Here is a 27,932-nt window from a genome sequence, read left to right on the forward strand (position 1 = left end):
CCTTGCCTGAGAAATCCCATAGGCAGAGGGGCCTGGTGGACTATGGTCCATGGGGTCACAAGAGTCGGACACGATTAAGCACACACACTGGAGCAATAATCGTAACTGCACTAGTGCTGAATACCAATTGAGCAGTTTTTTGTACCACTGTATCAGAGTGATTGTGAAGACTTCTGTGGACTTAGAATTGGCACAGCCTGAGCAGGACCTTGTGAGGCAGAACTTCGGCCTTGCCTGGAGCAGATCCAGTGAAGCAGTGCTGACTGCTGAAGGGCAGGTCTCTTGCTGCCTGTGGGTAGAATTCTAGCATTTGCACTGCCACTGGATCCCTAACCAGTGTGCTGAACAGCTGTGAGATGGGAGAGTCCTCTGTAACCCTGGGAAAAAGCAGAAGGGGCAGGGTTGCCTGCCAAGGTTTACAGGGTCTGCAGGGTAGGGTCACACCTAGGGTCAGGGAAGTCTGTTCCTGCAGTGTGATACTGGAGACCCTTTTGGGGTCCCTTTCTGCCTCTGATTCTAACTTCCAGACAGCTGGAAACCATAGGAGACTGTTTTTAGCTCTTGATCCTTGCTGCCCACCCCTCATCTTTCCCCTCCCCCCAACAAAAGATATTTCTTTAGTTAGATGCTAGTGACATCACGTGTTGCTCCTTAACCTTACCTACCACATGACACCCTTCTGTGATGGAAACCCATGGCCCATTCTGTTCTCAGTATCCATGGCAACACCACAGCTTGTCACACATTCTCTTCACCCACCAGTTTCATTGCCTTATGCAGAGCCCCAGTCATCTTTCTCATCTGTCAGGCATTTTCTGAGAAAGGAGGGAACTGGATCTCTTCGTTCTCTAATCTTTGCCCCAGAGAAGTGGGTACCAGGTGCCCAGGGACTGCACAGCCCTGAGCCAGGGCATGGGCGTGAGCACACACCCACACCCACACACACACCTACACACACACACACACACAGGCTTTGTCAGGCTCTGCCCCCAAACACACACACACACACACACACACACACACACACACACACACACACACACCCCACCCCTCTTGCTTGGAGGGCTTTGGCAGGCCCCGCCTCCTACCTCTGGCCTTTTCACCACAGGCACCTCCAGGACACACAGCAAAGTCCTGGGACTTTGAGGAGAAGCCAACAAGAAGTGGAGGTCAACAGGGAGGGGATGAGGCAGGGGAAGCTGGGCCTAAAGAAAACCCTCCATCAAATGACTGGGAAAGCCCTCGGAAGCAGGGGCTGAATCCCTGTGACCAGAAAACGGAGTGGGGTAGTGGAGGGATTTTGGTGGGGGTTGGGAGTGTGGGCATTAATGATGTTCTCACTCCATTCGCATTTTAGGCTGTGGAAAATGGAGACTATTCTGCCTTCATACTTGGCACTGACCCAAAATTCCTTGACTCCTGGTCACACTTTGTGAGCTGATTACTGCCCTTAGTATTAGACCAGTCCATAGAAAGTGGGAGCAATGGCTGTGACTCAGTTGGAGGATTGGTGCAGAGGAATGGACCTGTACTCTAGGAAGGCCTTGCTAATCGTGGGGATCCCCATGGGGTGTAGTGAGGCAGAAATTAAAGAGACCCTGAGGAGGGGCTTAGAGTCCCTCTTAACCTACAGGGTCCTGGGCACAATGTTCAGAAGGGAAGACCATGCTAAAGCAGGTTTTCCTTGAATTGACTGATACCATCAACTATGCTACAGTGCCCAACTGGATCCTAGGAAATGGAGGTACCTGGGAATTGGTGGTGAAACCCTGTAGCCCAGATTAGGAATTTATCAACAGACTGAAGGACTTCCTAAAAGATGAGGGCTGAAGAATGGTAGATATGGCCAAAACACCGGGGTACAGCACTCACTCGGAGGGCACAGAGCCAGAGGGCATTGCTCAAGTCAGGCAACCAGTCTTGCAGCCTCTGAAAGAAAGCCTGTGGTACTGAAAACTCAAGACATTTTTGGGAAACTCTCTCCCAGGCCCAGATGAAGAGAGCTTTGAAACCTGGCTAGAGCAGGTGACTGAGATTATGCAGCTATGGCAGGTGCATGAGATAGAGAAGAGGTGGTGTTTGCTGGAGAGCTTATGTGGCCCTGCCCAGTCCATCATGTGGGTACTGAGGGCCAGCAGTGACTCTGTGACACTGGAGGAGTGCCTAGAGGCCCTGATGCAGATCTTTGGGGATAAAGAGGACCATAGAACCTCACAGTTTAAGTTATTCCAGACCTTCCAGGAGTCCGGAGAGAACATCTCTGTTTTTTTGGTATGGTTAGAGCCCCTGATTCAGAAAGCCGGGCAGCACAGCCCCTTGTCAGTGAGAAGCACAGACACAATTCTCCTGAAACACATCCTAGCTCGAGCCTCCATGACCACGGCCCTCCATGGCAAGCTCGAGCTACTGGATCAGTGAGAATGTGCACCCACTTTCCCGCAGTTAATGAAGCTAATTCGAGATGAAGAGGAGCATGAAACCACCATGGCAGTAACCGAGGAGTACCAGAGTCAAGCAGAAAGGGTCTGCAGGGCATCAGAAGACAGTGTTCTGATCCCTCAGGTCATGGTATAGGCAAGGTCATTTGCTGAGAGCAACACTCAGACCATCCAGGAAGGGATCATCCCATTTCTGAAGTGCAGGTGGCTGTCCTCCAGCTGTGACACTGGGGAGGAAGGCCACAGCCAGGCATTATTTCCTAGGGCTGAGAACCAGCCTATGGCAAAGCCCAGGCCTCAGCTGGCAGCAGAAGAGTCAGAAAACAAGAGAGAGGCTGGAGCCATTGAGCCACCCTAAGCCTTAGGAAGGATAGGCTCAACACATCCAGGCACCCCTCTGCTAGCAGGCAACAGATAAAGTGTAACAAGGGGAAGAGACAGTCTACACAGGCAGCGAGGGCCTTGAGTGGGGCAGAGGGACAGGGCAGCCTGGCCCAGCTCAGCCTCTACCAGCTGGAAGGTGCTTCACCAACCAAGCCAAAATCAATTCAGGGAGGTGCAGGAGACCCAAGCGGGGGGCCACATCATGTGCAGCAAAAATGGGTGCCAGTGCCTCAGACAGAGACCCCAATATAGCAGAGGCTGAAGAAGGACAGTCCACACAAACAGTGGGGGCCTTGAGTGGGGCAGAGGGGCAGGGAAGCCAGGCCCAGCCCCCTCAGCCTCTACCATCTGGAAGGTGTTCCACTAACCAAGCCAAAGTCACTTCAGGGAGGCACAGGAGGCCCAAGTAGGGGACTGTCATGTGCAGCAAAAGGGGTGCCCATGCCTCAGACAGAGACCCCAACATAGCAGAGGCTGAAGAAGGTGTAATCAGAGGCTCTGGCATTGGCCCTAGCTTTTGGCCGCCTGCAAACGCCGACCCTGTGGGCTCTGAGCGACTGATGCTGATGTGCCCCCAGGGCACGTGGGGCCTAGAGGAGCCTCTCTGGAGGCCATCTCCACCACAAGGAGCCAGCACTGGCAAGGAAGAGCTGTGGGGCACACGGGAAATACTCCAGCAGGAAGACTGCAGGAACTAGCCTGTCTTCAGGATCATCTACACTTCCCTAGGGAGTCTCCAGGAAGGCAGAACCCTGGAGCCTTTCTGCAATTGAGGGCAGAGGACCCAGAGGCCCACGGCACCCAGCACCAGCCTACAAGCAGTCTTCCCCCACCCCAGCCCCTGCAAAGACTGTGAGGATATGATAAGGCCCTGGGTACCTGGTGGGCCAGTACCCCAAAACTGGCTTTGCTGTGAGTGAGTGTGCATGTAAACTTTTGTTCCAAAGGAGGAAAAGGAGAAGGAGGAGGAAAAGGGGAAGGAGGAGGAAGAGGAGGAGGGGGGTGCAGGAAGAGGAGGAGGGAGATGGAGGAGAGGGAAGAAGAGGAGGAGGAGGAGAATTCATTGGCAGGAGGGAGGGTTGTTTTGTTCTGCTTAAGTTTGAGCTTGGTCACTGGAGACCTGGAACTTGCCTGGGGAAGTACCACTCATCAGCTGTCAATGCTAAGGTCAGCCCCAAAGCCTGCCAACTGGGAACAGCCCTTAGTGGCCAGCCCAGCTTTGGTGAGGAGTGCCTGCAAACAACTGCTGCCCACACTGGCCAGAGAGACTTTAAGGGCCATGTCATGGTGCCTGGGCCTCCCCCTACCCCTCCAGAGGGGACCCCTATTCAGTATCCCCTGGGGCAGGCTGCTTCTTGTCCTGGGAAGTCCATAGGTGTCCCTGTACGCCCCCTAGTGATCCAGGTTACAAGGAACTCCTCCCTGCCGCAGCCCCTCTCCCCTCCCCATCAACACACAACCCAAAGCAATCATCCACTTCCTCCCACCCCCTGCAGAGCCCTGAGGTGCCCATGAACCCGGGCCAGGTGTCCCCACCTACCCAGTCACCGACCCCTTGGCCTTGCCACATGCCCTGAGCTTCAGCACTAGCCAAGGCCCTACCTGCTGTGGTCCCGGGTCATCAGCTCAGTGTGTGCTTTCCTGGTGCAGATTCGGGCCTGGTTCTGTTTGGTCTCCTGGATATGTGCGCGTGTTCTTCTCTGAGCATTTCCCCCCACTGTGGGGCAGAGACACTCCAGCCCACTCCCAGGAAATTGTGGGAAGGAGGGGATGGATGAGGGCTTGGCCGGCGCCCACCCCAGGACCTTGGGAAGGAAGATCTGCATTGGGGCTGCAGAAGGGCTTTGGGAGGCCCCCCAGGACCTGTGCTCTGGTGGGCCACCCATGCTTCCTCAGGACTCAGTGTCCTGGGCTTGGTACAGCGTGCCCTGCTGTGTGACTGTACTGTGCCTGTCATAGGGCATGTGGGCCCGAGTGGGAGGGGCTGCCGTGAGGGGATCAGGCATTGCCAGCACCCACCAACCTGGGAAGACACCACGTGTGAGGCCCTCTGGAAGGAAGAGTGTGGGAAGACGGAAGGCCACCACGTCTGGGGAGGGAGGGCACCTTGTTAGGGACCCCGGGAGGTTGGGAGCCAAGACCGTGATCTTCAGTGGACAGTACAAGTTCTTCTCTGTGTTGTCATTCCCTGTCTTCAATAGTTTCAGTCAGTGTGGATGAGTGTGAATTCACAGATACAGTGGATGTGATGTTAGATATACTGGGTATGATGTCAGATATGGTGATGTGTTGTCATTAACACAGTCGGTGTGATGTCATATATAGTGGATATGATTGCTTTTCAATAAGGTTTCCTGAAAATTTGAGCTGAGTCTCGTCTCTGATCTGGACAGTGGAGGGGAGGGGTGGAGGGGGTGGGGGGAGTGACAGTGGCCTGGTATCCTGAGTTGGTGCTGTGGTGCAGTCCTGGAAGTGTCTGAGATGGTCTGTGTGGCCCCCTGGGCTGGATGGAGCTGGGTGACAGGGACTTGTGGGGAGGGACTGTGGCTGGTTGGGTCCCCAGGAACCTCAGGGAGCCCCCAGGAATAAGTGGATTGGATGTGGGGGGAGGGCAGGGCCAGCAGATAGGACACCAGTCTCCAGGATCCCTGGCAGCTCCATGGGGGCTCCAGGCACCCAGATGGTCCAGAGATCACGTGTGCCATCCCAAGGACCAGCCAGCCACAGAAAGGTCCTGGTGTGAGGTCAAAGACCACTGTCAGGATTGTGGTGCAGGATTTCAGGGTTGGGGTGTTTGCCCACTTTCCTGAGATCAGTCTACCCCTGCTGGCCAACAGCAGTCAGCCTGGGTTTGGGCAACCGGGGGTGGTGGGGGCAGTGGTGTGATGTCCGAGGAAAGGAGGGTGGGCCAGCAAGAGTTCCACAGGCCTCAGGCCCTGAGCGTGGGCCAGCAGGAGTTCCACAGCCCCCTTTCCTCAGAGGTGGGGAAAGGCTGACAGCACTGTCCTCCAATTTGAGCCCAGGGCAGGGTGGCCTGCTGAGAGGCAATGGCACCCCTCTCCCTGTCCCACTCCCCCACACTAGTCCTGTGTTCTGGGAGCAGGCAGGAGGCAGACATCACACCCACTGTGTTTAGGACAACAAAACCACTATATCTGACATCACATTCACTATATCTGACATCACATCCACTGTATCTGTGTCATCACATCCACTGTATCTGTGTCATCACACCCACTGTATTCTTTCTGCAGCCTGGAGAAAGAAGAATGTGCCCCTGAACTTGAGTGCACCATCACTGCAGTGCAAGTGGAGGCAGGAGAGAGGAAGGGAGCTAGGTGCCCACAAAGATCCAAAGGGGCTGTTTAGCCAGCTGCTCTGGTGGTCTTTGGACACAGAAAACAGGTCTTCAGAGCTGGCCTCGACCAGGACCCAAGAACATGCGGGGAGGGTGGCTCGACCCTTCAACCCCAAGGGACCCTGGGCGGATATGCTTGCTCCTGGTGCTGGTGCTCAGTTGGGAGGGGGCATTGTTATCAAGAGGTGGAGGAGGGAGATGGACCGGTTGGGTGGTCCAATCTGCAGAGCAGTGGAGCCTTTCCTATGTTACTTTCACCACAATATACATTGCTTCCAGTTTCAAAGGCCTTAGCAATAATAATGGATGGCATCACCAACTCGATGGACATGAGTTTGAGTGAATTCTGGGAGTTGGTGATGAACAGCGAGACCTGGCGTGCTGCGATTCATGGGGTCGCAAAGAGTCAGACATGACTGAGCGACTGAACTGAACTGACCAGTTTTCCCAGCACAACTTGTTAAAGAGATTGTCTTTTCTCCGTTGTATATTTGTGCATCCTTTTTCAATGATGACACAAATAGATAGAGAAAGATACCATATTCATCCTAACCTGCATACAGATTTCTCAAGAGGCAGGTCAGGTGGTCTGGTATTCCCATCTCTTTCAGAATTTTCCACAGTTTATTGTGATCCACACAATCAAAGGCTTTGGCATAGTCAATAAAGCAGAAATAGATGTTTTTCTGGAACTGGCTGATTCTGGGTCCGCGGCTTCCCCAGAGACTTCGGTGAGCAGTGCATTCGCCAGGGTGGAAGGCGCTACTGATCCAGGAGACACATTCTCAAGCATGAGGCCATCCTGCGTTTGCCTGTATGTGCATGTATGACATGTGATCCACACAGTCAAAGGCCTTGGCATAGTCAATAAAGCAGAAATAGATGTTTTTCTGGAACTTTCTTGCTTTTTCCATGATCCAGTGGATGTTGGTAATTTTATCTCTGGTTCCTCTGCCTTTTCTAAAACCAGGTTGAACATCAGGAAGTTCACGGTTCATGTACTGCTGAAGCCTGGCTTGGAGAATTTTGAGCATTACTTTACTAGTGTGTGAGATGCCAGCCATCCTGGGAATAGCTGCCAAGGCTTCTCACACCCAGGGTAGCCATTTCGAAGTGAGGCACCCCTCCCTCATGACTGAACCGACTGCTTGAGCACCATGTCCACCATGTGAGCTGAGGTAGGTTGTGCATTTACATTGGGCACCTGTTTCCTTGATTTCTCTTTCTGCTTTATAATTGTTAGTGTATAGGAATGCAAATGATTTCTGTGTATTGATTTTATATCCTGCAACTTTACTATATTCATTGATTAGCTCTAGTAATATTCTGGTGGTGTCCTTACGGTTTTCTATGTAGAGGATCATGTTATCTGCAAACAGTGAGAGTGTTATTTCTGCTTTTCCAATCTGGATTGCCGTTAATTTCTTTTTCTTCTCTGATTGCTGTGGCTGAAACTTCCAAACCTATGTTGAATAGAAGTGGTGAGAGTGGGCACCCTTGTCTTTTTCCTGACTTTAGGAGAAATGCTTTCAGTTTTTCACCATTGAGGAATATATTTGCTGTGGGTTTATCATATATGGTTTTTATTATGATGAGTTATGTTCCTTCCATGCCTGCTATCTGGAGGGTTTTTATCATAAATGGATGTTGAATTTTGTCAAAAGCTTTCTCTGCATCTGTGGAGATAATCATGTGGTTTTTATTTTTCAGTTTGTTAATGTGGGGTCTTACATTGATTGGTTTGCAAATACTGAAGAATCCTTGCTTCCCTGGGATAAAGTCAGTTGGTCATGATGTCTGATCTTTTTAATATGTTGTTGGATTCTGTTTATTAGAAGTTTGTTGAGGATTTTTCATCTATGTTCATCAGTGATATTGGCCTCTAGTTTTCTTTTTCTGTGGCATCTTTGTCTGGTTTTTGTTTTAGGGGGATGGTGGCTTCATAGAATGAGTTTGGGAGTTTGCCCTCCTCTTCAATTTTCTGGAAGAGTTTGAATAGGATAGGTGTTAGCTCTTTTCTCAATTCTTTGTAGAATTCACCTTTGTAGCCATCTGGTCCTGGGCTTTAGTTTTTGGGAAGATTTTTTATTACAGTTTCTTTTTGCATGCTTGTGATGGGTCTGTTAAGATTTTCTATTTCTTCCTTGTTCTGTTTTGGGAGGTTATATTTTTCTAAGAATTCATCCATTTCTTCCAAGTTGTCATATAGTTGCTGATAGTAATCTCTTATAATCCTTTGTATTTCTGTGTTGTCTGTTGTGATTTCTCCGTTTTCATTTCTAATTTTGTTGATTTAATTCTTCTTCTTTTTCTTTCTTGATGAGTCTGGCTAATGATTTGTCTACTTTATTTATCTTCTGAAAGAACCACATTTTAGTTTTGCTGATTTTTGCTATAGTCTCCTTTGTTTCTTTTTCATTTATTTCTGTCCTAATTTTTATGATTTCTTTCCTTCTACTAACACTTGGGTTTTTCACTTCTTCTTTTTCTAGTTGCTTTAGCTGTAAAGTTAGGTCATTATTTGTTTTTTCTCTTGTTTCTCGAGGTAAGCTTTTATTGCTATGAACCTTCCCTTTAGCACTGATTTTACCGAATCCTGTAGGTTCTGTGTTATCGTGCTTTCATTTTCATTTGTTTCTATGCATATTTCTTCTACTATTTGTTGGTTATTCAGAAGTGTGTTGTTTAGCCTCCATATGTTTGTATTTTTAATATTTTTCCCTGTAGTTGACATCTAATCTTAACACATTGTGATCAGAAAAGATAATGGAAATTATTTTGATTTTTTTTCAATTTACCAAGGCATGATTTATGGGCCAGGATGTGATCTATTCTGTAGAATGTTTGGTGTGCCGTTGAGAAAAAGGTCAAGGCCATTGTTTTGGCGTGAAATGTCCTATAGATATCAATTAGGTCTAACTGGTCCATTGTATCATTTAAAGGTTGTGTTTCCTTGCTAATTTTCTTTTTGGTTGATCTATTCATAGGGGTGAGTGGGGTATTAAAGTCTCCCACTATTATGTGTTACTGTTAATGTCCCCTTTCCTACTTGTTAACATTTGCCTTGCGTATTGAGGTGCTCCTATGTTGGGTGCATATATGTTTATAATTTTTATATCTTCTTCTTGGATTGATCCTTTGATCATTATGCAACGTCCTTCTTTGTCTCATTTCATGTTCTTTATTTCAATGTCTATGTTATCTGATATGAGTATTGTTATTCCTGCTTTCTTTTGGTATCCATTTACATAAAATATCTTTTCCAACACTTCACTTTCACTCTGTATGTATCCTTTTATTTGAAGTGGGTCTCTTATAGACAGCATATATAGGGGTTTGTATTTGTAACCATTTTATGATACATCTTTTGTCACCTATCACTCCATTTGTCCATCTCTCTATCCAATCATCAATCGATCATTTCCCTTGGTGCATTGTGGCAAATTATAGACATCAGTATGTGTCTCCTTAAGTATTTCAGAGAGTATGCCATTAAGCAGTGAGCCATATTTGTTTACAGCAATTTTCTTTGGATATAAACTTTACATACAATGAAATATACCAATCTTTTTATTCCCAACCATGTTACTTTTTAGTTGAAGTATAGTTGATTTACAATGTTGTGTTAATGTCTACTTTAAAGCAAAGTGTTTCAATTATGCACATATATGTGTATATATACATTGTGTGTGTGTGCACATTCTTTTAATCTTTTTTTTTTTTTTGGCTACACTGTGCAGCATGTGGTATTAGTTCCCTGACCAGGGATTGAAACTGCATCCCCTGCAGTGGAAGTGTGGAGTCTTAACCACTGGACTGCCAGGGAAGACTCATATATATGTTTTTCCATTATGATTTGTCATAGGATGTTGAATACCATTCCCTGTGCTCTACAGTAGGAACTTGTCTATCCATTCCATGTACTCAAGTTTATATCTCTTAACTGCAATCTCTTCCTCCATCCCTCCCCCAATTCTCCCTTCCTTGGAAGCCAAAAGTCTGTTCTCTATGTCCATGAGTGTGTTTCTGTTACATACATATGTTTGTGTGTGTGTGTCATATCTTAGAGTCCACATTTAAGTAATATTGTTTGGTATTTGTCTTTCTCTGTGTGCTTCACTTCACTTAGTATGATCATCTCTTGGTCCATACATGTTGACTGAAATGGCCTTATTGTTTTTGCTGTACAGATTCTTGGATCCTTTTAACCATACTTAGAGGTATTCATCTGTGATTTGTTTCCCTGATATATTATTAAAATGTGTATAATATATCACTTTTGGGATAGTACATCCATTTTGAGGCTATATTAGGATTTTTCTATGTATATGTCAGTCAGTTCAGTTCAGTTCAGTCATTCAGTCATGTCTGACTCTTTGAGGCCCCATGGACTGCAGTTCCTGATGCCAGGCTTCCCTGTCCATCACCAACTCCCAGAGTCTACTCAACCTCAGGTCCATCGAGTGGGAGATACAGTTCAACCATCTCATCCCCTTCTTCTCCCACCTTCAATCTTTTTCAGTGTCAGGAACTTTTCCAATGAGTCAGTTCTTCACATCAGGTGGTCAAAGTATTGGAGTTTCAGCTTCAACATCAGTCCTTATGAATATTCAGGCTGATTTCCTTTAGGATTCACTGGTTTGTTATCCTTGCAGTCCAAGGACTCTCAAGAGTTTATGTGGATATGAATAAATATTTATTGTGTTTATGCTGCCCTCTCATTGAGAAATAGAAGAATGCTTATGAATGTGGTTTATAAAATGCAAATTTATTCTTTACACGTTGAAAAAGCTAAGGTATAAATCTATTAAAAACTAATACATGCTCTCATTCCTTGGTGCATTTTGTGGTAAATTGCAGACACTGGTATGGAAATCTGGAAGTTTTTCAGCAAGTGTGCCATTATCTAGTGAGCTATGTTTGTTTAGAGGAATTTTCTTTGAAATATAAGCTTTACATACAATGAAACATACCAAACTTTTTTTTTCCAGTCATGTTATTTTTCACCTGAAGTATAGTTGATCTGCAATGTTGTATTAATTTCTGTGAAAAGATTTATTTTTACATGTATATACATTGTTTCTGTGTGTGTGATTACTATATATATATATATATATATATATATATATATATATACACCAAGTAAGTCCCATAGATATTCTTTTTTATATTCTTTTCCAGTATGGTTTATCATAGGATACTGAATGTAGTTCTCTGTGCTCTGCAGTAGGAAATGGTTGTTTATACCTTTCATATGTAATAGTTTACATCTGCTAACCCCAACTTCCTATTCTTCCCTCCCCGAACCCCCTCCTTCTTGGAAACCATAAGTCTGTTCTCTATTTCCATGAGTCTGTTTCTGTTGCACAGACATGTTCATTTGTGTCATAATTAGATTCCACATATAAGTGGTATCATTTGCTATTTGTCTTTCTCTCTCTGACTTATTTCACTTTGTATGATAATCTCTCAGTCCATCCATGTTGCTACAAATGGCATCATTTCAATTTTTATGGCTGAGTACTATTCTGTTTTATATATGTGCCACTTCTTTATCCATTCATCTGTCAAGTAACATTTAGGATGTTTTTATATTTTGGCTATTGTGAATAGTGCTGCTATGAACATTGGAGTGCCTGTATCTTATGAGATTACAGTTTTCTCTGGGTTTATGCCAAGGTATGGAGAAGGAAATGGCAACCCACTCCAGTATTCTTGCTTGAAGAATCCCAGGAATGGAAGATCCTGGTTGGCTGCCATCTATGGGGACACACAGAGTCGGACACGACTGAAGGGACTTAGCAGCAGCAACAGCAGCATGCCCAGGAATGGAATTTCTAGATCAGAAGATAATTCTAGTTTTACTCTTCTGAGGAACTTCCATAGTTGTCAATAGTGGCTGCACCAACTTACATCCCCACTTACAGTGTAGGAGGGTTCCCTTTTCTCCACATCCTCTTCAGCTTTGTTATTTGTAAACTTTTTGATGGTGAACTTTATGACTGGTGTGACATGATACCTCACTGTAGTTTTGATTTGCATTTCTCTAATAATTAGGGATCAGTTCAGTTCAGTCCCTCAGTCATGTCCGACTCTTTGCGACCCCATGAACTGCAGCACACCAGGCCTCCCTGTCCATCACCAACTCCTAGAGTTCACTCAGACTCACGTCCATTGAGTCAGTGATGCCATCCAGCCATCTCATCCTCGGTCGTCCCCTTCTCCTCCTTCTCCCAATCCCTCCCAGCATCAGGGTCTTTTCCAGTGAGTCAACTCTTCGCATGAGGTGGCCAAAGTATTGGAGTTTCAGTTTCAGCATCGGTACTTCCAATGAACCCCCAGGACTGATCTCCTTTAAGATGGAGTGGTTGGATCTCCTTGCAGTCCAAAGGACACTTAAGAGTCCAAGAGACTCTTCTCCAGCACCACAGTTCAAAAGCATCAATTCGTCGGTGCTCACCTTTCTTCACAGTCCACTTCTCACATCCATACATGACCACTGGAAAAACAATAGCCTTGACTAGATGGACTTTTGTTGGCAAAGTAATGTCTCTGCTTTTTAATATGCTATCTACGTTGGCCATAAATTTCCTTCCAAGGCGTGTCTTTTAATTTCATGGCTGCAATCACCATCTGCAGTGATTTTGGAGCCCCCAGAAATAAAGTCTGACACTGTTTCCACTGTTTCCCCATCTATTTCCCATGAAGTGATGGGACCAGATGCCATGATCTTAGTTTTCTGAATGTTGAGTTTTAAGCCAACTTTTTCACTCTCCTCTTTCACTTTCATCAAGAGGCTTTTTAGTTCCTCTTCACTTTCTGCCATCAGAGTGGTGTCATCTGCATATCTGAGGTTATTGATATTTCTCCTGGCTATCTTGATTCCAGCTTGTGCTTCTTCCAGTCCAGCGTTTCTCATGATATACTCTGCATATAAGTTAAATAAGCAGGGTGACAATATACAGCCTTGACGTACTCACTCCTTTTCCTATTTGGAACCAGTCCATTGTTCCATGTCCAGTTCTAACTGTTGCTTCCTGACCTGCATATAAGATTTTGCAGAGGCAGGTCAGGTGGTCTGGTATTCCCATCTCTTTCAGAATTTTCCACAGTTTATTGTGATCCACACAGTCAAAGGCTTTGGCATAGTCAATAAATTTGGCCTTGGAGTATGGAATGAAGCAGGGCAAATGCTAATAGAGTTTTGCTAAGAGAACACAATGGTCATAGCAAACACCCTCTTCCAACAACACAAGAGAAGACTCTACACATGGATATCACCAGATGGTCAACACCGAAATCAGATTGATTATATTCTTTGCAGCCAAAGATGGAGAAGCCCTATACAGTCAGCAAAAACAAGACCGGGAGCTGACTGTGGCTCAGATCTTGAACTCCTTATTGCCAAATCCAGACTTAAATTGAAGAAAGTAGGGAAAACCACTAGACCATTCAGGTATGACCTAAATCAAATCCCTTATGATTATACAGTGGAAGTGAGAAATAGATTTAAGGGACTAGATATGACAGATAGAGTGCCTGATGAACTATGGACAGAGGTTTGTGACATTGTACCGGAGACAGGGATCAAGACCATCTCCAAGAAAAAGATGTGCAAAAAAGCAAAATGGCTGTCTGAGGAGGCTTTACAAATAGCTGTGAAAAGAAGAGAAGCAAAAAGCAAAGGAGAAAAGGAAAGATATAAGCATCTGAATGCAGAGTTCCAAATAGCAAGGAGAGATAAGAAAGCCTTCCTCAGTGATCAATGCAAAGAAATAGAGGAAAACAAGAGAATGGGAAGGACTAGAGATCTCTTCAAGAAAATTAGATACCAAGGGAACACTTCATGCAAAGATGGGCTCAATAAAGGTATGGACCTAACAGAAGCAGAAGATATTAAGAAGAGGTGGCAAGAATACACAGAAGAACCAAGTAGGCTACATAGGGAAAATTATGGATACTATACATAGCTTCTTGGTATCATCAATTTTTGGTTTCACTACCAAAAGTGTTTAGGTCAATCTGGTGAAAACACTTGGGTGCTGAAGTGTTCTGGGTGATGGAATGATGGAAAGCAGGTCAAGGACCTGAGGCAGCAGGAAGATATTGTCTCCTGCACAGTTCAGGGAAGAGGCTCCCAGCTTCATGGATTCCTGGTCCTGCTACAGCCCCCAGTTCACAAAGTCTGGCAGTTTGACTCAGCTCACATTGCCTTCTGTCTCATCTATATACATCTTTGCTCAAAATCCACTGATGGCCCTCAAGTCCGAACACAGGCCACATCCTATAGAACCTTTGGCACTGGGGGCCAATGGTGTCCATGTTCTCCTCCTTTCCTAATTGGAGGCTCTTCACTGTCTCCCTGTCTCCCAGCTGCAGACTTCAAAGTACTCACCTGCATTCCCACTCATTCTGGGGAAAGCTCTCTTTGCAAGAGATGCCTCTTCAACCACTACTCAGAGTAGGTGCTTTTTGGTTTACAAATTACTTTGTGTGAATCATCCCATAACTGCCTCACTCCCATCACATACACTGACAAATGTCTCCTAATGGGGACATTTCACACTGTGCTCATCCTTCAGATAAAGAAATGGAGACTCAGAGAGGGAGTGATTTGCTGAGACTCATGCTCCAGCAGTGGTGGTGCTGGGAACTAATCCAGGTTTGAGATGGCAGGGCAGAGTGTCTGCTTCCTCCTACACTGCCTCTGTGGAGGACCAGAGCCTGCCCAGCCTATCAGGCTGCTGCACATACCTGCATGCAGCCTTGCCTCTGCAGGCAATGGATGAAACTTCACAGCACACCAAAGTCTCTAGAAATCCTTTGCCAAAAATCCCTCAGGGAACCTATACACATACTGTCAGGCTGGGGGCCCCCTACAAGCTCACCTGCTACAGCTACACATCTGGGCTCAGTTCCCTCCATGGGTCTGACCCTTCTGGGGGCCCTTCTCCCATTTCCCAGCCAAGGAGACCCTCTTCACTATAAGCCCCAGTGCAGATGGCCCTCCTGTCTGAAAAGCCCTCCATGGTCCCTCAGTGTGAGTCAGGGGTTGGTTCCCTATGCTTCATGTTCCCCAAACTCTGCCTCGTTTCAGGCTCTGTGCTTTACAGGTCTGCCTGGAAGATGTGCTCCAGCCTTTCCAGCCCCCAGGCCTGAGTGATGCATGTGTGAGTGGACATGTGATGCCCTGCACGGTGGAGGAGCCTCTTGCAGGATGGGTGTCCTTGGACTTGAATGCGCTTTGTCTTGTGAGGTCTGGCACCCAGACCTGCCCTCTCCCATCAGGCTGTGCTTACACCAGGGCTAGCAGGTGGCTGGATGGCCAGTGCACTGGAAGCAGTTCTGCCCGACCCAATAGTTGTCTGATGCAAAAGACGCCAAGAGCTCCTCCCACCAGGCTGTGTGCAGGGCAGAGCATGGTGCCACACAGGCAAAGGCAGTTGGTGTCCTGTGTGTACACACAGCCACTGCTTGGTCAACAATTCCTGATTTCAGTTTTCCTGCTTGGTCAATAGCAATCACAAGGTCTCAGGCACTGTGAGGGCCCGACCATCAGGTCCCACTGTGGACACCTCCAATGCCTGTCTGTGCTCTGCACCTCTGGATGGGCTGGTAGGAACTGTCAGGTCAACATCGCAGATGATGGGATGCCCTGCTCAACCATGTCTGCTCCCTGTCCCCTTGGTGGTAAGTCCCCAGCCAGCCTCTTGCACCAACTCCCTACCTTCCCCTCTCCCAGGAACAGCCTCACAAAGGACCCATCCTGAGAAGGCTGGCCCTGGAGTGTTCTGAGGAAAGGTGGTGAGATGGGGCCTTGGTACAAGATTGACATCCCCTGCCCCACGGGTTATGAGGACCCATCCTGGGGAAAGTCAGTGTGTACTCAGCCCTGGGCTCAAGGCCACAGCCCAGCTGCTAGAACTTGTGCTGGGCTGGCAGGGGGAGAGGAATTCCCTGGCAAGTGAGAAGATCCAGGTGTGTGGAATGTGGAGGGGGGAATAGAGGGGAGTGACTTCTTTGCTTTGCTGTCTGCAGGGTGATGACCAGCCTAGGATGAAGAACAGTGAGGACCAATGTGTGTGTGGGGGTGGGGGGACAGAGTCTCCCCAGTAGCTGACAAAGCTTTAGGTAGTGGATAAACGTCAGCCTAGGATTCAACAGGTGTGGCTGAACCTCAAAGACACTGAATGTTCCACCAAGGCAGGACTGACCCACTGGCATTGGATGTCCTCCTGGGAAAACATGCATCACTGACACGAAGGCCAGGGAGACTGGGAGACAGACCCCAGAAGACTAGGACATCCAAGACGTCTCTGAACTTCTGAGCCTGTGACAGCAGCCCACCTCCCCCACCCCATAAAGAGCTAGTGCCCCCACCCTCAAGGGAGCAAACTGGACCAGAGGCCTCCCTCACATGTGCCCTCCATCCCAGGAAGCAGGGGAGCTGGCCGCCCTGATCTGTGGCAGGACACACAGCACTACCATGATGATAACCAAGGAAGCATGGGAAGAGCTGGTCACCTACTGCCCAGCTGCCAAGCAGAGCGAAGTCATTGTACAACACAGGTCAGGCTCACCATGCCTGGTGATGGAGGAGATGGACGACACACCCCTCCATCCATTCTTGCTGCCCAGGGACTGCAGCAGAGGTCGTGGGCTCACACTGAGCTGCCAGGAGCCAGGAACCATGATGAGGGCTGCCACCTCCCAGAAGGCGGGACCCACAGAGGAGGGAAGGTGGTCCATACAACGTGGCCTCCCAGAGCTTTGATAGGTAGGAAACCAACCAAGGTACAGTCCAAAACGACACTGAGGCCAAGGGCAGCCACCCCAGTAAACAGGTCAAATTCCTCACCCAGGTTGGGCCCCTGAGCCAGTTCTCAGGTCTGCAACTGAGGAACAGGGATGGGGCGGCTCCCTGGGAGAAGGACGCTGCAGCACCACAGAAAACAGACGTGAGAACAACCCTAGTCCCTCCCAAAGGGACCTCGGGCACTGAGATAAGTGAGCCCACACAGGCAGGTGGAACCACCAGAGGAATGGAGGTTGCCAGATACAGGGTCAACTTGACACCAACTTGAGAGACTCTGTGGCCCCTTTGGGACTACCCCCTGGGCTGGGATTTCTGGGCACAGGGGTTCAATGGTCAAGGGACATGGGGCCAGTCCCCAGGATTCATCAGTCGGTCTTGAGCCGCAAGGGCCTGGAGGCCTGGAATGCACTATCCCCCAGAACCAGGTCCAGGGCTTAATGAGACGTCTGTCAAGGACTCCTTCAGAACCTGGGGGAACATGTGATGTGAGGAAAAGATGGTAAGGCCGAACGGAAACCCTGCAAGAACTCCAGTGAGTAAAAGAGAAATGCACAGAAAAAGGGAGGGGATACACGCCCTGCTCATGAACTGGAGAACCTGCTCACCTCTGGTGGCAACTCATGGGCATCCTCTGCTCCTGACCCCTCACACCCACTCTGTGCTTGGCCAAGTCACCATGGTGGGCACACTAGTACTCAAAGGATAGCTGGACAGGTCTCCCACCCAGAGTGTGAGAGTCCCCTCACTGAAGTCCTTTCACCATGGGTATGGGATGACAATGTTCACTCCAGTCCGCCCTCCCTGCTCCTTGTTCTCACAAACTAAACAGTTGGATCCATTCTGTGAGCTGCAGCCTGGTGTCTGGAAGTCCTCTCCAGTCCTGGTGGGCGTGGCACCTGGGTCGTGGCCATCCTGCCCAGATGGAGGACAGTGAAGAGCACGTAGACCCCAGAGCTTGGGAGTGATGGACATATGCAAACCAGCATCTCCCACTTCTGTCTCAAACATGATGTAAAGGCCTGTGATGTGAATGTGAGCAGGGGAGCAACAGAGGCTCACAGAAGCTTCCCAGTCCCCGTGGATGGTGCCCCATCTCCTAGGCAATCAGCACCCTGAGCAGTGGCAGCAGAGTGGCCATCTGTGTCCGCAGGTCCCATGTGTGCCATGTCCTCTCAAAGAACTGCAGCAGAACTGAGATGAAATCAGAAACTTGTCTGGTTCTCAGGCTGGCCCCTCCATCTGGGCTGTATGCAAAGGGATGTGGTCAATGGGAGCTGCCCTGGTGACAGAGGGGAAGTAGGTCTGGCTGACCTCCTGGAGCTACATGGCTGCCCCTGGGCTTGTCCTGTGTGTGGGAGTCCAAGGCCCAGAATCAAAGCTAGGCAGGGACTGAGTAACTGACATGGAGGTGAAGGAGCCCTTTCTCATGGGCAGAGTGCTGGACACCAGGGCAACATCTCCTTGGGGACTGCTTACCCCAAGTGCCAAGCCTGGGGTGGATGGCAGCCCCCAGTGGAAGGGCCTAACAGACACATTCTGACCTGTGGGGCACTTACGGCTCCAAGACACCAGGTGAATACTGAGTCCATTGCTAGCCTGAAAACAGAAGAGAACAAATTGGCAATATAAACACCAGGAAGGGATGAGTGCCCAGACCCCAAAAGAAGTGCCCACAACTCAGCACAGAAAGGACACACAGCTCAGTGGAGATATGGGCAACAGGCATTTCAGAGAGGAAACCACATTGGCCAAGGAGGACATGAGGGAAACCGAGAATCTGTGTCGAGCCCTTCCAGGTCAGTGCTGCCTGCAAATGCACAGCAGGAGCAAAGTAGAACCCTCACCAAGCCTCAGAGACCCAGGTGGGGTGGGAGGCAGCACCCCCTGTGGATTGGTCTACACATCTGGGCATGTGTGGAGAGCTGGTGCCAGCAGCAGGGATGGGACAGGTGTGGAGAAACGCCACGGAGCAGGGCCTCACAGCTGCCCCTATCAGCAGCCACACATCATAGGTGTCCAGTTCACTGGGCAAGGTCTAGTTCATAACCAGGATGCGGAAAGAACAGCAGCAGCCTACCTACCATTCACAGGACCCTCCCTCATGATCTGAAACCACTACCAGGAGGTTCTGGGGTGTATGGAGGTAGCTGATAACCACTCTTGGGGCAAGGATCAGGGCACCAGCATGAGGGAGTTGGGTGTGCTATTCACTCGGGTCCCTGCAGCACTGAGGCCTCAAGTCCAGGAGGCAGTGTCTGCCCCTCAACTCATGGCAGGGAGACTTCTGCAAAGAGAGAGCATGCTAGAAGGGAAAGTACTGCTCGGAATAACATTCCCACGGCAGCAGTTGCATGGGTGCCTGGCTAATGGGAATCAGTGAGACATCGACCCTGCCATGCTGGGACTTGGTGACCCTCGGCGGTCCAGACTTGTGCACAGCTGCCACAGCCTGGATGGAAGCGGAGGGCAAAGACATCAACAGGAAGATGCAGGGTGCCCCAGAACTACCAGATGAGAGCATGTGACACTCGGGCAGACAGAAAAGGGATGTTACAGCTGTGCTTGGAAGGAGGACAGTAGGTTGTCAAGACAAGAGGAGCCAGCAGTCCAGGGGCAGGAACTGCATGAGCTGAAGTGTGGGGTCCCAGATGTACTCTGCACAGAGCCTAGGGCCAGCACAGCCATCCAGAGTGCTGGGAAACGAGGAAGGAGACCTGGGACCACAGGAAGCCCCCGAGGGCACCATGGACAGGTTGGGGCTTGGGCTCAGCTGTGCTTTCCATCTGGGGTTGAGGATAGATATGTGTGCGATGTGACACAGAATCGATGGTGGAGGAGGAGAGACAAGAGGGGTCCAGGCTGGTGGGGGAGCCTAGGCTGACAACACTGGCCCCAGGCCATGAGGCCTGCGCTCAACTAGTAGCAGTGGGGACAGGAAGAGGAGCATTTACTGTGATCAGGCACTTGGGAGGCAGGGACACAGCAGCCAGGGCGGCAGTCAGGAGCAGAGTCTGGGCTGAGCCCCCAGACAAGAGGAAGAGTTCAGGAAACAGTTTTGAAGGCAAAGCTGCCTTTCTCTGAGACATCTCAGGTCCCAGGGACAGCAGGTAACACAGGGAGGATTTTCTTTTGCATATGCAAAAAAACAGATAGACTGTTGCTCAGCACTGAGCCAGCAGTCCCAGGGTGGCTTGGAGGGAAGCCAGCCTGGGTTTTCAGCCCAGAGATGGAGAACTCCACCCAGAGGTCGTGCCTCTCTCTGCTTCCCTGGCCCCTGGGGTCCACTCTGAAGCTCAAATGCAGTCACAGAAGACACTGGGTCATGGTCACTTTGACTCTCGCCAATTCTCGTAGACTGGACGCCTATGGCAAGGACTCAAAAGGGTAGTCTGGCCTCTGCCATGAAGCTGGACAGGCCCACTCTCCGTGGGTTTCCCAGGTCCACAGCTCCATCCTTGTCAGCTACGTCCTGCCTCTTGTGTTTCCACCCTACCCAGAGCCCTGCCCAAACCCCACCTCAGCCCCACCCAAGCCCCTTTCTGTCCCAGTCCTGCCCTGCCTGCCGCAGCCCTGAGTCGAGTCCTTCTCCAGAATCTCCACCTCAGCGCCATCTTTCCCACACTCTTCCTCCCACACTGCTCCTTCCACCTCCTCCTCTCTCTTCTACCAGGCCGCTCACTTCCTGGTCCTCCTCTGGGTCCTGCTTCAGGCCGCAGGTCTTGAGGCTCCTCCTGGCCTGACCTTCCAGGTGCCTCAGAGCGTGACAGATCTTAGTTTGTCTCCTAGTGAACAGGGCTGGTGAGGGAATGCACCTTTGTTCGTACGTGTGTGTCTATGTAACTGCGTGCCTAAGTGAGTAAGAGAAGCCATACACACTGGAAATGATAGGCGTCAGTGTTTGTGGGCCAGTGCAACTGAGGCCAGCCAGTACTGTCAGCTGTCTCGGTCCCAGTGGTGGACCACTGTCCTGCCTGGTGGCTGCAGCCCAGACATCCCAAAGCGCCCATGGCTCACTCTGCTTGCAGGAAGGCAGGACCTGCCTCGTGCGCAGATATTACCTCCAGGCAGGGGTTTCCAGGCTCTGGGACCAGAAGCGCCTGCCAGGGGACCAAGCTGGACCTTCTGGCCCCCTCCATGGCCACAGTCCCTGCCTGCTTTCCTTCCACGTGTGCATCCCAGCAATGCCCTGGGAAACATGGGTAGATTCCAGCAGACCTGCCCTCCAGCCTCCTAAACCACCCCTGGACTGTGACCTCACACTTCCCCCTGCGAGTCGCCCCCACCCAGCCTGACCCTACAAGGCTCAGCTGCTTGTCCATGGTTCCCCTCCTGGTGGGGCCCAACCACGAGTCCATGGAGGGTGGCCTGCTGACTGGCAGGTCCTGGATCCTTCCAGAGTGGCAGCTTGAGGGAAGGAGTCATTTTCTCTTGTTCTTTGTGGGGTCTCCTGGGCTGTAAATCACCATCACTCCTGGGGGATGGGTTTCTGTGCTGCAGGCTGAGGCATCGTGGGGGTCCCTGTGCCAGCCATGTGAGGACAGGCCAGTTGCTGTGATGAGCAGCACCCACCCTGAGGGAACCTGCACGTGTGTTTCTCATCACTTAGGCCCTCCTGGGACCCTGTGATCTGAGGCCCCTGCTGAGGAGACCATGGTGGCTTGTTGTCCAAGATTGCTGTATTGTCACTGGTGACTTTCTCCCTGTTCCTCTGGTCCTTGGGCAGGTAAAGATGCCCAGTCAAGCAGATGGAAGAATGTTTTCTCCGCTGGCCACCAAGCAGGCACCCTCTGCTTCAGGCTGTAGGAGGGCTTGTAGCCACTTCTTACTCAGGGACTCCACCCACATAGGTGAGATTCAGAGGCCCTCAGGAGGAAGGGGTTGGGTTGGCTGAGAAACTGAATGGAGGAAACTGGGCAAGCCTGGGATCCAGTCACATACCCCAGTAGAAGACCCCAGGTCCTTGTAAACAAGCCAGACCCAGTGAACAGTGTGACCCTTCATCACCCAGCAGGTGGGCAAACGTTCAACCGAATGATGATGTTTGGGACCAGCCAGTGCATGAAGACATGACACCCTTGTCTGTGGTTGGTGGAGTGGAAACAGGGGAAGCCTTTGTGGAAGGCCGTTTGCTGGCATGTGTCAGCACCTCAGGTGTGTGCCATTTGCACTGGGCCGCCTCCTGCATGGCTCTTCAGTGAGTGTGTGGTCACATTGAGTGGCTGTATTAGCAGAATTTTTCCCTTCCCTTCCATCAAGAGGGAAACATCAGTAAATTGTGGGACCCCCGACACTGGGAGGTGTAAACAGACACCGTGTAAGGGTGAAAACAGACACATGAAGATGTGCAGACATGGAGGAGTGTGCTTGAGGTGCTGGGAGTGGAGAAGCTATCCCCCACTCCCTGCTTACCCTGTGGAGAGATGTCCCAACAGAGCTGACTTTCTGACTTCATTTGCCAGCAGTCACATCAGGATTACACTGGGTGTCTCATATTAGGAACCGTGTTGGTTCAGGAGGCCTGGCAGCCAAGGTCGAGATGTCAGCTGACGTTGGCTCTCATGGGGGCTGTGGAGAGTCTGTCCTATCTCACCCTCCTCACTTCCAGGGCATTGCTGGCCTTGGTGGGTGTGTCTGGGCTTGGAGAGCTCCGCCTTCCTCTTCACCCCAGTTTCCCCGTGTTCCTGTCTGTCTCTAAATGTGTCCTTTGTATGGGGACAACCGTCTTGTTAGAGGAGGGTCCATGAGCTCACTTGACCCCCATCAGCTCTGTGAAGACCTTTCCTTTGTCTGTAAGGTCACACCGAGGTACTTGGGATTGAGACTCCAGCACTTGACTCTGAGGGGACACGATGTGAGTCCTCACACCCTGCAAAGGGTCTGAGGTAGGAACACACTGAAATGTTCCAAGAATGGAAGGATAACCTTCATGGCTACCGGAGGTGAATGCAGGGGCGAGGAGAGCGGGCCACTAGGGTAGGAGCCAGATCATGTGGGGCCTTGTGGGCCTGTGAGAACTGTGGCTCTGCTGTGCCAAATGAAGGAAACCCAGAAGGCCCTGTGCCAACCCAGAAGGCCCTGGGTTGGGTGTCCCTGGGACCTTGTTCCTGTCCTCATAGCCATGTGGAAACAGAGGCCCCTTGCGAGGTGCTGAGACCCTGCTGAGGTTCAGGCTTACGGCTCTGCTCCTCTGCTTCCACCCCCGCTCCAGTGAACAGGGACCCCACTCCAGGTACACGGAAAGAAGTGTGAATGGAGGTGTGTGTGTTCAGGTCCCCTGCAGTCTATGCCTCAGTGCCACCTCAGCCATTGAATGAGGTGACAGTAACCTAGTGTATTATTTGAGGTCTGAATTCTGTGATACCTGAATGGTGCTGTCTCAGGCCCTGGTGATGACATGGATCACACCCATCCCATTAGTTCCTGTTCTCCTTTGTTCTTTCTCAAGGCTCTGGGCAGGGGCCAGGGCATCTGCTGACAGTGGAGGCAGTGGTATGGGAAGGGCTAGGAGGAAGGTGGCTCCCAAAGGTGTGGGGAAGACACCTGGCAGGGCCATCTGAGGTCCAGGGTGCCCCAGGGCTGAGTCCAGATTGGTTAGCATGGATCTGCCCTTAGCAACCCTGGGCTAAGATGGGGGATCTGCAGAGCATGGGCAATGATGGCGTTGTGGAGCTGAAGGGTGGGGTTGTGGCAGGGAGTGGGGGAAGCCAAACCCAGGACAATGCCCGTCTGTGCTGGGAGAGGACCAGAGCCCAGCCTCTGGGCTGTGAAGCCAGGGGGCTTGCCCTCCCTCTTCAGTGCTCCCAGGGTTTCAGGGCTCTCTGTCTTGGAACTCACCTCGTGCCTCTCTCCCACTGTCCCACCCTCCTTGCTGACCTCCCCACAGACTGCATGTAATGGATGGGTCCTCTGGGTCGCCACCCCTCTATCAGTGGATTGCGTGGAGATGAATGGAATGGGCCAGCTTTCTCTGACCCCTGCATTCTGTGTCGGCAGATTTGGAGGGTGCTCGGGCTCATGAGGCTGAGGTCCAGCCCAGGGCTGTGAGCTTGCAGGCCACTGAATCACACTCCTGACCTTTGTGGTTTTGTGTTTCCACAGCCACATGAGGCCCTGGGAGCCCTAGGAGCCCTCGGAGATGAAGTTCGGCTATCTGTTCTTTTGACAGCCTTATGCAGGTTTCATCTTAAACGGTGTCAAGAACCTGGAGATGCTGTGGCAACCTGTGTTACATGGTCACCGGCACTGTACCCTGGCCATCCACATGGTGCACCAGGACTGGAAAGACTCAGCCTGGTGGGAGCTGCTGGAGCGGAGGCTCAGAATGAGCCCCACCCGGATCCAGGCCTTGCAGGGGAAAATTTCGGCCATGGAGTAATCGTGGGTAAGTGACACCCTGCCTCCTGCTGCCTGCATGGGCCCTGGCACTGCCCTGGATCTCAGCTGGGTTGTACTTGTTTGTTTTCTGTTGAACTAGTTGGTGGGGTTGGGCGTGGGGGCTGAGGTTTCTTCAGAGGGACAGCGAGGGTCCATGGACTGGGAACTGGCAGCACAAGGTTCCTGATCACCACTCTGGGCCTCAGTCCCCGTTTGTGCTTGAGGCAGAAGTGGGCCCAGGACTGCACGTGGCGCTTGTCTGTGTGTGTGTGTGTGTCCCCACATGTGTGTCTGTGTGCCTGGCAGAGACCATGAGAGGCAGTAAAGTACCCAGCCTGGGTTCCATACTCACATTGCCTGAAGCTGGGCCTGAGCAAGTCCCCTGACTCCCCAGGGGTGACAGGAAACACCCGTCTGCTGGTAAACCCCTTAGGTACCTGATGTCTGCTGACCCCTACTGGGGCCCTCCTGCTCTGTCCCTGCGGCCTGCAGTGGGCAGACTGAAAGCTACCCATGTCCTAGTGGGTTCCTGGAGCACCAGGCCTCTCCCTTTCATTTCACTCCCTCCCTCGCTTGGCCTCGCCCCAAGTTCCCTTTGCCGAGGTTAGCCCTCAGCCAGAGGACCCAGTTCACCTCAGGTTCCCTCCATGATACAGTCTTAGTCTCAAGCAGGTACAACTTTGAATGACCTTGTTCTCATTCTGTGTCCTGTCTTTGCACACAGGTCTTGTGGTCATTGGGGGCATTTTTCTGTGCCTAGAAAACCTAGGTCCCAACTAGGTGCAGGAGCTGGAGAACCAAGCCCTGCTACCTGACCTGCAACAGAACTATGTGACTGCGCTCGCCAACCCCTGCTGGCTGCTGCAGCCCATCCCTGGGAGGGGCAGAAAGGACATCTTCCAGGTGGACATCCCCCAGCACCTGATCCCCTTTGGGCAGGAGGCCTGTCCAGACTGAGCTTTTGAGAGGAAAGTGACTAAGAGACCAGCACATGGTGATACCATGCAGTCACCACCGCACTCTGGACTTTCCCATCTGGTTGTGTCTGAATCGGCCCTGTGCTGCAGTGCCTAGTTGGTGTGGGGCCAGGGGCAGGGACTGCCCTTGTGTGATGCTGCTCTGGACTCAGCGAGAGACTCCGGGACTTTGAGCTTTATGAATTGATGGTCTTGCCACTCATTTTGGCCCTGCTGGGTCTGGGTGGTTGAGAGAAATGTGTTGTTTGGAAACCGGTTAGTGTTTTTCCCTCTCTGTTCTGGTCCAGACTCCCTGATGTTGGAACAGTGTCCAGCGGGTGATGGGGGAAGGCCAGGGGCGGGGCTGAGTGTAAGCAGGCAGAGAGGCCCGCAGGCCCAGAAACAGGCTGTGGTTTGTCCTTGCACGTGACACTTGTCCTACTGTAAAGTGTCCCTTGGCTCTCAAAGTATGTGTGTTGGACGCAGTGCCTGGCCACCTCACATCCAAAGATAGGCTTCTAAATACAGCTGTGAGGGCAGAGTGACAAGGGCTGGTGTTCACCTTGTGGAAACCTTGTATTTGTCTTTGGCTTTGGGCTAATGTGTTTGCAAGGCACTTAGTGGCTGGGGTGACCCTGCTTTCCAGTGAGCCTCTTGAGGAGGCCCCTGGATAGGGAGCTGGGATGCTCAGCTGCTGATCAGAAACTTGTTGCTTCGTTGGGGGATCCTTGAGGAGCCCCTTCTGCTGCAGGGTGTATGACTCATGGAAGGTGAGACCCCCAAGGTCAGGAGCCCAGCTGGGCCGTCTGCAGGCAAGGCCCAGGGACCAGTCCATCCTGGGTTCGCCTCAGCACACGGCTTATGGGTCAGACCCTTAGATGAGCCTGTGAAACGCTGCTGTTTCAGATGAAAATGGACCATGGGGACCAGACTGAAGATTGCCTGGGGCATGGGCTTCCAGCCTCTTCTAGCTCACCCTGTGCCATGTGTGAATACAATGGACAGATAGAAAGAACACAGATTCGTAGTTCTCGTTTGATTGTTTATTTACTCCAGTGGAGTTTTGCTTGAATTTGTTAGAGCCAGAAATCTATTTTTGATTATAAGAGAGTGCTTTTGAGTGTCCCTAGGGATCTGGCAGCTCAGGGATTGGGCTTGTTCTTGAACTGCTCACAGAGGGCACACTTATAATCTGAGGACTCTCCCTGCTCCTCCTCCACCTCAAGGGCCTCTTCTGGGGTCATGACTAAAAGGCCCGCCATCAGGATGGAGTAACAGGTGTTGTACAAAGTCATCAACGATTCATGATCTGGGTACACCGGGGGGCTCTCGGGCAGTTTCCCTGGGCTTTCCCTTTCAGCAGTAGCTGAGGGCACAGATATGGCATTGCTGGATGTGCCCTCTCCACTGGGGCTGCCCTGATCATTGGGGAGATGGTTTCGCCCAGCCCACCTGGCTACATTGCCCACAGACCAAAGGTCAGAGAACACAAATGAGCACTGGCTTGGGGTTCTGTGAGCAGTTGGCATCCCCTTCTGGATTTTGTTGCCAGCCTCTTGGGTAAATTCGTTGTGGTGGAATTGAGGAGAGTGTCTGCTTGTCACCACTTGCTTCTTTCTCTTTGGGGTTGTCGTTGTGCCGGTGGCAGGCTGAGAAGTTGTTCTGGGGTTGCCTTTCCTCTGGATGTTCTGCAGAAGGTGAGGCTTGTCTCTCTGAAAATTGGAGTTTCGATAGATCTGAAAGAAAATGAATCACTTTAGCCATGAGAGGGGAGAAGAGCCCTTCCTCACCACCCTCCTCCCCACAACAGTCCAGGCCATGCCTAAGTATGAAGACAAGGTCTCTTCATTCCTGGCAGTTATGAGGCCCTAGCATGTTGCTCCCTAGAGCTCCCCCAGGGCCGTCTTCACTTGAGGTGTTACTGGCCCTCCCTGACATCAAGTGGCCCCTCAGTGTCTGGAGTCACCCACATGGATCCTGTCTAAGAGGGGTGGTAGAACACAACAGACCCTGCTTTCTCTTCTTTCCTTAACCACCCTCTCACGAGAACATTCTCCTGGGAAATGAAACCCGTCCAGCACTCAGCTCATCTAGTCTAGTCTCCCCGGAAGGGCTTTCTGCGTTACCATGAGCTTCTTCCCTGCAGAGTGACTCAAAGGGCAGATTTTCCTGAACCCGTACAGGTTCAGTTCGCGGATGAAGCTCTTGATACTGTCTGTCTCGAAGATCTGGTCCGTGCCTCTGTGCTGGAGTACCTCCATCTGGAAGAGATCTGGCTCGATGACCACTGTATCTCCCTCATCGTTCCAGTGCACAGAGGTGAAGGCCGCATCCTCCACAATCCTCCAGAGCTTCCTGGGGAAGGACAGCCCAAGGACGGCATTGTTCTCTTCGTTGGCCATTTCTGGGTTCGGGACCTGTGGGGGTGGATTGTCACGGAGGCCTGGATCTGGGCTCTTGGGCTGGTCACCCTGCTTCTCCAAAGCCTCCGCTGAATCCAGGTTTGGATCTGGGGAGGAATCATGGGTGTCCCCTGCTGCAGGCTCCCCGTCAGCTGATAGGATCAGCAGGGCTGCCTGTGCCTCATGGGAACTCTGACTAGCCAT

General features: G+C 50.7%; 1 protein-coding gene and 2 pseudogenes across 1 annotated transcript; 2 read left to right on the forward strand and 1 right to left on the reverse strand.

Annotated features, from left to right (window-relative positions):
- Positions 1 to 1,484: 1,484 nt before the first annotated feature.
- LOC138070657 (paraneoplastic antigen-like protein 5) lies at positions 1,485 to 2,803 on the forward strand (annotated as a pseudogene).
- Positions 2,804 to 24,131: 21,328 nt separating this feature from the next.
- On the forward strand, positions 24,132 to 25,327 carry LOC138071697 (EOLA-like protein; annotated as a pseudogene).
- A 1,141-nt stretch (positions 25,328 to 26,468) lies between these two features.
- Positions 26,469 to 27,932, reverse strand: LOC138070726 (heat shock transcription factor, X-linked member 3-like). The gene is made up of 2 exons (XM_068961949.1): positions 27,453 to 27,932; positions 26,469 to 27,062 (listed from the first exon to the last, which is right to left on the reverse strand). The coding sequence occupies exons 1-2, from the start codon at positions 27,930 to 27,932 to the stop codon at positions 26,469 to 26,471; spliced, it is 1,074 nt and encodes a 357-aa protein (XP_068818050.1).

The sequence above is a fragment of the Capricornis sumatraensis genome, chromosome X, assembly GCF_032405125.1.
Source record: "Capricornis sumatraensis isolate serow.1 chromosome X, serow.2, whole genome shotgun sequence".
In the NCBI taxonomy this organism is placed as follows: domain Eukaryota; kingdom Metazoa; phylum Chordata; class Mammalia; order Artiodactyla; family Bovidae; genus Capricornis; species Capricornis sumatraensis.